The sequence below is a fragment of the Salvelinus fontinalis genome, unplaced genomic scaffold (assembly GCF_029448725.1).
Source record: "Salvelinus fontinalis isolate EN_2023a unplaced genomic scaffold, ASM2944872v1 scaffold_0192, whole genome shotgun sequence".
NCBI classification, from domain to species: Eukaryota; Metazoa; Chordata; class Actinopteri; order Salmoniformes; family Salmonidae; genus Salvelinus; species Salvelinus fontinalis.
In genome coordinates, this window is record NW_026600401.1 from 279,190 (window position 1) to 289,973 (window position 10,784).

Below are 10,784 nucleotides of genomic sequence, written 5' to 3' on the forward strand. Positions count from 1 at the left end.
CTCGTTATAGTGAATAAAGCCCAGGATAAATTCAACTTCCTGTTATAGCTGACTCGTTATAATGAATAAAGGCCAGGATAAATTCAACTTCCTGTTATAGCTGACTCGTTGTAGTGAATAAAGGCCAGGATAAATTCAACTTCCTGTTATAGCTGACTCGTTGTAGTGAATAAAGGCCAGGATAAATTCAACTTCCTGTTATAGCTGACTCGTTGTAGTAAATAAAGCCCAGGATAAATTCAACTTCCTGTTATAGCTGACTCGTTATAGTGAATAAAGGCCAGGATAAATTCAACTTCCTGTTATAGCTGACTCGTTATAGTGAATAAAGGCCAGGATAAATTCAACTTCCTGTTATAACTGACTCGTTATAGTGAATAAAGTCCAGGATAAGTTCAACTTCCTGTTATAGCTGACTCGTTATAGTGAATAAAGGCCAGGATAAATTCAACTTCCTGTTATAGCTGACTCGTTATAGTGAATAAGGGCCAGGATAAACTCAACTTCCTGTTATAGCTGACTCGTTGTAGTGAATAAGGGCCAGGATAAATTCAACTTCCTGTTATAGCTGACTCGTTATAGTGAATAAAGGCCAGGATAAATTCAACTTCCTGTTATAGCTGACTCGTTATAGTGAATAAAGGCCAGGATAAATTCAACTTCCTGTTATAGCTGACTCGTTATAGTGAATAAAGCCCAGGATAAATTCAACTTCCTGTTATAGCTGACTCGTTGTAGTGAATAAAGCCCAGGATAAATTCAACTTCCTGTTATAGCTGACTCGTTGTAGTAAATAAAGGCCAGGATAAATTCAACTTCCTGTTATAGCTGACTCGTTATAGTGAATAAAGGCCAGGATAAATTGAACTTCCTGTTATAGCTGACTCGTTATAGTGAATAAAGGCCAGGATAAATTCAACTTTCTGTTATAGCTGACTCGTTGTAGTGAATAAAGCCCAGGATAAGTTCAACTTCCTGTTATAGCTGACTCGTTGTAGTGAATAAAGGCCAGGATAAATTCAACTTCCTGTTATAGCTGACTCGTTATAGTGAATAAAGCCCAGGATAAATTCAACTTCCTGTTATAGCTGACTCGTTGTAGTGAATAAAGGCCAGGATAAATTCAACTTCCTGTTATAGCTGACTCGTTGTAGTGAATAAAGGCCAGGATAAATTCAACTTCCTGTTATAGCTGACTCGTTATAGTGAATAAAGGCCAGGATAAATTCAACTTCCTGTTATAGCTGACTCGTTGTAGTGAATAAAGTCCAGGATAAATTCAACTTCCTGTTATAGCTGACTCGTTGTAGTGGATAAAGGCCAGGATAAATTTAACTTCCTTTTATAGCTGACTCGTTGTAGTGAATAAAGTCCAGGATAAATTCAACTTCCTGTTATAGCTGACTCGTTGTAGTGAAAAAACCCAGGATAAGTTCAACTTCCTGTTATAGCTGACTCGTTGTAGTGAATAAAGTCCAGGATAAGTTCAACTTCCTGTTATAGCTGACTCATTATAGTGAATAAAGGCCAGGATAAGTTCAACTTCCTGTTATAGCTGACTCATTATAGTGAATAAAGTCCAGGATAAGTTCAACTTCCTGTTATAGCTGACTTGTTGTAGTGAATAAAGCCCAGGATACGTTCAACTTCCTGTTATAGCTGACTCGTTATAAAAGTGAATAAAGCCCAGGATAAGTTCAACTTCCTGTTATAGCTGACTCGTTATAAAAGTGAATAAAGTCCAGGATAAGTTCAACTTCCTGTTATAACTTCCTGTTGTAAGAGTGAATAAAGTTGTATTTGTCCTGCTTCCTGTTTAATGATCATATGTGCGGCAGTAAGCGTCGTAAGAAGGTAAACCCTAACGGAGGAGGAAGTGGCCCGGGGGTCGGCCGCAGAACGTCCAGAAACGCCCCCTGGCTCCGCCCCGTACACAACCTGCTGCAGCATCACCAGCGCCACCACTGTCGGCATAGCAACGGAGGACACACCCCCGAAGCAACAGGTTCGTAGACTAGACTAGTAAACATAAAAAAAAGGGTTTGCGTTTTTTGTTTTCCCGAGGCTGATTTTACATATCAAAGATGGTGGCGTTACGTCAACCGATGGTTGTGTACCACGTCGTCGACTGTGCAGTCAGGCGTCAGATGGATATCAGATGTGTTAAATACCTAACCGGACGTTGTGAGATCTGGCGTTCGCTCACAATGTTGTCGGGGGAGGAACACGACCAGATTATTGGTCTCGGGGTACTAAACAAGGCCGTGTGTAATACAGAGGGAACGGGGCCGTGTGCAATACAGAGGGAACGGGGCCGTGTGCAATACAGAGGGAACGGGGCCGTGTGCAATACAGAGGGAACGGGGCCGTGTGCAATACAGAGGGAAACGGGGCCGTGTGCAATACAGAGGGAACGGGGCCGTGTGCAATACAGAGGGAACGGGGCCGTGTGCAATACAGAGGGAACGGGGCCGTGTGCAATACAGAGGGAAACGGGGCCGTGTGCAATACAGAGGGAACGGGGCCGTGTGCAATACAGAGGGAACGGGGCCGTGTGCAATACAGAGGGAACGGGGCCGTGTGCAATACAGAGGGAACGGGGCCGTGTGCAATACAGAGGGAACGGGGCCGTGTGCAATACAGAGGGAACGGGGCCGTGTGCAATACAGAGGGAACGGGGCCGTGTGCAATACAGAGGGAAACGGGGCCGTGTGCAATACAGAGGGAACGGGGCCGTGTGCAATACAGAGGGAACGGGGCCGTGTGCAATACAGAGGGAACGGGGCCGTGTGCAATACAGAGGGAACGGGGCCGTGTGCAATACAGAGGGAACGGGGCCGTGTGCAATACAGAGGGAACGGGGCCGTTGTGGATTATACTACGGTTGTGAGGAATAGGGCTGTGGATTATACTACGGTGGAGTGGAATAGGGACGTGGATTATACTACGGTGGTGAGGAATAGGGCTGTGGATTATACTACGGTGGTGAGGAATAGGGCTGTGGATTATACTACGGTGGTGTGGAATAGGGCTGTGGATTATACTACGGTGGTGTGGAATAGGGCTGTGGATTATACTACGGTGATGTGGAATAGGGACGTGGATTATACTACGGTGGTGAGGAATAGGGCTGTGGATTATACTACGGTGGTGTGGAATAGGGCTGTGGATTATACTACGGTGGAGTGGAATAGGGACGTGGATTATACTACGGTGGAGTGGAATAGGGCTGTGGATTATACTACGGTGGAGTGGAATAGGGCTGTGGATTATACTACAGTGGTGAGGAATAGGGCTGTGGATTATACTACGGTGGTGTGGAATAGGGCTGTGGATTATACTACGGTGGTGTGGAATAGGGCTGTGGATTATACTACGGTGGTGAGGAATAGGGCTGTGGATTATACTACGGTGGTGTGGAATAGGGCTGTGGATTATACTACGGTGGTGTGGATTATACTACGGTGGTGAGGAATAGGGCTGTGGATTATACTACGGTGGTGTGGATTATACTACGGTGGTGTGGAATAGGGCTGTGGATTATACTACGGTGGTGTAGAATAGGGCTGTGGATTATACTACGGTGGTGTGGATTAGGGCTGTGGATTATACTACGGTGGTGAGGAATAGGGCTGTGGATTATACTACGGTGGTGTGGAATAGGGCTGTGGATTATACTACGGTGGTGAGGAATAGGGCTGTGGATTATACTACGGTGGTGTGGATTATACTACGGTGGTGTGGAATAGGGCTGTGGATTATACTACGGTGGTGTGGATTATACTACGGTGGTGTAGAATAGGGCTGTGGATTATACTACGGTGGTGTGGATTAGGGCTGTGGATTATACTACGGTGGTGTGGATTATACTACGGTGGTGTGGAATAGGGCTGTGGATTATACTACGGTGGTGTGGATTAGGGCTGTGGATTATACTACGGTGGTGTGGATTATACTACGGTGGTGTGGAATAGGGCTGTGGATTATACTACGGTGGTGTGGATTATACTACAGTGGTGTGGAATAGGGCTGTGGATTATACTACGGTGGTGTGGATTAGGGCTGTGGATTATACTACGGTGGTGTGGATTATACTACGGTGGTGTGGAATAGGGCTGTGGATTATACTATGGTGGTGTGGATTAGGGCTGTGGATTATACTACGGTGGTGTGGATTATACTACGGTGGTGTGGAATAGGGCTGTGGATTATACTACGGTGGTGTGGATTATACTACGGTGGTGTGGAATAGGGCTGTGGATTATACTACGGTGGTGTAGAATAAGGCTGTGGATTATACTACGGTGGTGTGGATTATACTACGGTGGTGTGGAATAGGGCTGTGGATTATACTACGGTGGTGTGGATTATACTACGGTGGAGTGGATTAGGGCTGTGGATTATACTACGGTGGTGTGGATTATACTACGGTGGTGTGGAATAGGGCTGTGGATTATACTACGGTGGTGTGGATTATACTACGGTGGTGTGGAATAGGGCTGTGGATTATACTACGGTGGTGTGGATTATACTACGGTGGAGTGGATTAGGGCTGTGGATTATACTACGGTGGTGTGGAATAGGGCTGTGGATTATACTACTGTGGTGTAGAATAGGGCTGTGGATTATACTACGGTGGTGTGGATTATACTACGGTGGTGTAGAATAGGGCTGTGGATTATACTACGGTGGTGAGGAATAGGGCTGTGGATTATACTACGGTGGTGTAGAATAGGGCTGTGGATTATACTACGGTGGTGTGGAATAGGGCTGTGGATTATACTACGGTGGTGTGGATTAGGGCTGTGGATTATACTACGGTGGTGAGGAATAGGGACGTGGATTATACTACGGTGGTGTGGAATAGGGCTGTGGATTATACTACGGTGGTGAGGAATAGGGCTGTGGATTATACTACGGTGGTGTGGAATAGGGCTGTGGATTATACTACGGTGGTGAGGAATAGGGCTGTGGATTATACTACGGTGGTGAGGAATAGGGCTGTGGATTATACTACGGTGGTGTGGATTAGGGCTGTGGATTATACTACGGTGGTGAGGAATAGGGCTGTGGATTATACTACGGTGGTGAGGAATAGGGCTGTGGATTATACTACGGTGGTGTGGAATAGGGCTGTGGATTATACCACGGTGGTGAGGAATAGGGCTGTGGATTATACTACGGTGGTGTGGAATAGGGATGTGGATTATACTACGGTGGTGTGGATTATACTACGGTGGAGTGGAATAGGGCTGTGGATTATACTACGGTGGTGTAGAATAGGGCTGTGGATTATACTACGGTGGTGTGGATTATACTACGGTGGTGTAGAATAGGGCTGTGGATTATACTACGGTGATGTGGAATAGGGCTGTGGATTATACTACAGTGGTGAGGAATAGGGCTGTGGATTATACTACGGTGGTGAGGAATAGGGCTGTGGATTATACTACGGTGGTGAGGATTAGGGCTGTGGATTATACTACGGTGGTGTAGAATAGGGCTGTGGATTATACTACGGTGGTGTGGAATAGGGCCGTGGATTATACTACGGTGGAGTGGAATAGGGCTGTGGATTATACTACGGTGGTGAGGAATAGGGCTGTGGATTATACTACGGTGGTGAGGAATAGGGCTGTGGATTATACTACGGTGGAGTGGATTATACTACGGTGGTGTGGAATAGGGCTGTGGATTATACTACGGTGGTGAGGAATAGAGCTGTGGATCTTCACTAAGGGATTATACTACGGTGGTGAGGAATAGAGCTGTGGATCTTCACTAAGGGATTATACTATGGTGATGTGGATTATACTATTTATGAGTCATTGTGCAGTACCTGAAACTAAGGGATCGTACTATTTACCTGAAACTAAGGGATCGTACTATTTACCTGGAACTAAGGGATCGTACTATTTACCTGGAACTAAGGGATCGTACTATTTACCTGGAACTAAGGGATCGTACTATTTACCTGGAACTAAGGGATCGTACTATTTACCTGGAACTAAGGGATCGTACTATTTACCTGGAACTAAGGGATCGTACTATTTACCTGGAACTAAGGGATCGTACTATTTACCTGAGACTAAGGGATCGTACTATTTACCTGAAACTAAGGGATCGTACTATTTACCTGAAACTAAGGGATCGTACTATTTACCTGAAACTAAGGGATCGTACTATTTACCTGAAACTAAGGGATCGTACTATTTACCTGAAACTAAGGGGTCGTACTATTTACCTGAAACTAAGGGATCGTACTATTTATCTGCAACTAAGGGATCGTACTATTTATCTGCAACTAAGGGATCGTACTATTTACCTGAAACTAAGGGATCGTACTATTTATCTGCAACTAAGGGATCGTACTATTTACCTGAAACTAAGGGATTGTACTATTTACCTGAAACTAAGGGATCGTACTATTTACCGGAAACTAAGGGATCGTACTATTAACTGAAACTAAGGGATCGTACTATTTACCTGAAACTAAGGGATCGTACTATTTACCTGAAACTGTAACGGCTGTCGCTCTCCTCATCCTCGGATGAGGTGAGGAGAGAAGGATCTTCAGACCAAAACGCAGCTTGCGGGAAATAAGCCATCTTTTTATTTATAACAACGATGAAGATGGCAACACGAAAACAAACACTTTAACAAACTTACAAAATAAGAAAACGACGTTGACGAAACCTGAACATAAACTTACATAACTAAACATAAACTCACGTACAGGAAACAGACGACATCGAAACGAAACGAAACAAACAAACGCTACAGTCCCGTGTGGCACGAACATACATACTGACACAGGAGACAATCACCCACCACGAACACTGTGACAACGCCTACCTAAATATGACTCTTAATTAGAGGAACGCCAAACACCTGCCTCTAATTAAGAGCCATACCAGGTAACCCAAAACCAACACAGAAACAGAAAACATAGAATGCCCACCCAACCTCACGTCCTGACCAACTAACACACATAACAACTAACATAAATAGGTCAGGAACGTGACAGAAACTAAGGAATCGTACTATTTACCTGAAACTAAGGGACCTTACTATTTACCTGAAACTAAGGGATCGTACTATTTACCTGAAACTAAGGGGTCGTACTATTTACCTGAAACTAAGGGATCGTACTATTTATCTGCAACTAAGGGATAGTACTATTTACCTGAAACTAAGGGATTGTTCTATTTACCTGAAACTAAGGGATCGTACTATTTACCGGAAACTAAGGGATCGTACTATTAACTGAAACTAAGGGATCGTACTATTTACCTGAAACTAAGGGATCGTGCTATTTACCTGAAACTAAGGGATCGTACTATTTACCTGAAACTAAGGGATCGTACTATTTACCTGAAACTAAGGGATCGTACTATTTACCTGAAACTAAGGGATCGTACTATTTACCTGAAACTAAGGGATCGTACTATTTACCTGAAACTAAGGGATCGTACTATTTACCTGAATCCAAGGGATCGTACTATTTACCTGAAACAAAGGGATCGTACTATTTACCTGAAACTAAGGGATCGTACTATTTACCTGAAACTAAGGGATCGTACTATTTACCTGAAACTAAGGGGTCGTACTATTTACCTGAAACTACCCGAAACTAAGGGATCATACTATTTACCTGAAACTAAGGGATCGTACTATTTACCTGAAACTAAAGGATCGTACTATTTACCTGGAACTAAGGGATCGTACTATTTACCTGAAACTAAGGGATCGTACTATTTACCTGGAACTAAGGGATCGTACTATTTACCTGAAACTAAGGGATCGTACTATTTACCTGAAACTAAAGGATCGTACTATTTACCTGAAACTAAGGGATCGTACTATTTACCTGAAACTAAGGGATCGTACTATTTACCTGAAACTAAGGGATCGTACTATTTACCTGAAACTAAGGGATCGTGCTATTTACCTGAAACTAAGGGATCGTACTATTTACCTGAAACTAAGGGATCGTGCTATTTACCTGGAACTGATGTTCATGTTGATTTTCATAGATGTTTAACTGCCATGAAAGCTGTCTGTCTAACATTCATTAATTAAATCAACATAATGACTCTTCCAGGTGGGGAGGAGCTGGAGATGAGGTCACTTCCTGTCCCGGGTCGTGACCCCTCTGTGACCCCTGGGCTGGGGTCGTCTCTCCTGGGTCGTCTGAACGGAGGGATGAACTACCCCACCATCCTGCCCTCCTTCATCTGCAGCTTCACCCCCACACACCCCCACAACCCCCTCCCCACACACCCCCTCAAACCCCTACCCACACACCCCCTCCCCACACAGCCCCACAACCCCCTCCCCACACAGCCCCACAGCCTCCTCCCCACACAGCCCCACAACCCCCTCCCCACACAGCCTTACAGCCCCCTCCTCACAAACCCCCACGGCCCCCTCCTCACAAACCCCCACAGCCCCCTCCCTACACACCCCCACAACCCCCTCCCCACACACCCCCACAACCCCCTCCCCACACACCCCCACGGCCCCCTCCTCACACACCCCCACAGCCTCCTCCCCACACAGCCCCACAACCCCCTCCCCACACACCCCCACGGCCCCCTCCCCACACAGCCCCACAACCCCCTCCCCACACACCCCCACGGCCCCCTCCCCACACAGCCCCAGAGGCCCCTCCCCACACAGCCCTCGCCCCTCCCAGAAAACAGCCCGGACCCCCTCAGCAAGCTGCACCAACTCATGGGACAGCACAGTAAGATCCATTTCTCTCTATATATACAGTATTTCTATAGTAGATCCATCTCTATATACAGTATTTCTATAGTAGAACTAGTAAGAACCATCTCTCTCTATATATACAGTATTTCTATAGTATAACTAGTAAGAACCATCTCTAGATACAGTATTTCTATAGTATAACTAGTAAGATCCATCTCTATATACAGTATTTCTATAGTAGAACTAGTAAGAACCATCTCTATATATAGTATTTCTATAGTATAACTAGTAAGATCCATCTCTATATATACACAGTATTTCTATAGTAGAACTAGTAAGATCCATCTCTATATACAGTATTTCTATAGTAGAACTAGTAAGAACCATCTCTATATATAGTATTTCTATAGTAGAACTAGTAAGATCCATCTCTATATACAGTATTTCTATAGTAGAACTAGTAAGAACCATCTCTATATATAGTATTTCTATAGTATAACTAGTAAGATCCATCTCTCTATATATATATATACAGTATTTCTATAGTAGAACTAGTAAGATCCATCTCTATATATATATATATACAGTATTTCTATAGTAGAACTAGTAAGATCCATCTCTATATATACACAGTATTTCTATAGTAGAACTAGTAAGATCCATCTCTCTCTATATATAGTATTTCTATAGTAGAACTAGTAAGATCCATCTCTCTCTATATATATACAGTATTTCTATAGTAGAACTAGTAAGATCCATCTCTATATATATATATACAGTATTTCTATAGTAGAACTAGTAAGATCCATCTCTATATATACAGTATTTCTATAGTAGAACTAGTAAGATCCATCTCTATATGTATATTCACAGTATTTCTATAGTAGAACTAGTAAGATCCATCTCTATATATATATATACAGTATTTCTATAGTAGAACTAGTAAGATCCATCTCTATATGTATATTCACAGTATTTCTATAGTAGAACTAGTAAGAACCATCTCTATATATACAGTATTTCTATAGTAGTACTAGTAAGAACCATCTCTCTATATATACACAGTATTTCTATAGTAGAACTAGTAAGATCCATCTCTATATATAGTATTTCTATAGTATAACTAGTAAGATCCATCTCTATATATACAGTATTTCTATAGTAGAACTAGTAAGATCCTTCTCTCTATATATATATACAGTATTTCTATAGTAGAACTAGTAAGATCCATCTCTATATATAGTATTTCTATAGTAGAACTAGTAAGATCCATCTCTATATATAGTATTTCTATAGTAGAACTAGTAAGATCCATCTCTATATACAGTATTTCTATAGTAGATCCATCTCTATATATAGTATTTCTATAGTAGAACTAGTAAGATCCATCTCTATATATACAGTATTTCTATAGTAGAACTAGTAAGATCCTTCTCTCTATATATATATACAGTATTTCTATAGTAGAACTAGTAAGATCCATCTCTATATATAGTATTTCTATAGTAGAACTAGTAAGATCCATCTCTATATATAGTATTTCTATAGTAGAACTAGTAAGATCCATCTCTATATACAGTATTTCTATAGTAGATCCATCTCTATATATAGTATTTCTATAGTAGAACTAGTAAGATCCATCTCTATATATACAGTATTTCTATAGTAGAACCAGTAAGATCCATCTCTCTATATATACACAGTATTTCTATAGTAGAACTAGTAAGATCCATCTCTATATATAGTATTTCTATATTAGAACTAGTAAGATCCATCTCTATATATACAGTATTTCTATAGTAGAACTAGTAAGATCCTTCTCTCTATATATATATACAGTATTTCTATAGTAGAACTAGAAAGATCCATCTCTCTCTATTTATACAGTTTTTCTATAGTAGAACTAGTAAGAACCATCTCTCTATATACAGTATTTCTATAGTAGAACTAGTAAGAACCATCTCTATATATACAGTATTTCTATAGTAGAACTAGTAAGATCCATCTGTCTATATACACAGTATTTCTATAGTAGTACTAGTAAGAACCATCTCTATATATAGTATTTC

The 10,784-nt window shown here is 42.1% G+C and overlaps 1 protein-coding gene across 1 annotated transcript in view; it reads left to right on the forward strand.

The window, feature by feature from the left end:
* LOC129844190 (voltage-dependent T-type calcium channel subunit alpha-1H-like) overlaps positions 1-10,784 on the forward strand; it is a 105,515-nt gene that overhangs the window by 88,278 nt on the left and 6,453 nt on the right. The window contains exons 10-12 of the mRNA XM_055912613.1: positions 1,839-2,005; positions 8,105-8,521; positions 8,615-8,749. Of these exons, the coding sequence (XP_055768588.1) occupies positions 1,839-2,005; positions 8,105-8,521; positions 8,615-8,749 (719 nt within the window). The remainder of the gene's footprint in view (positions 1-1,838; positions 2,006-8,104; positions 8,522-8,614; positions 8,750-10,784) is intronic.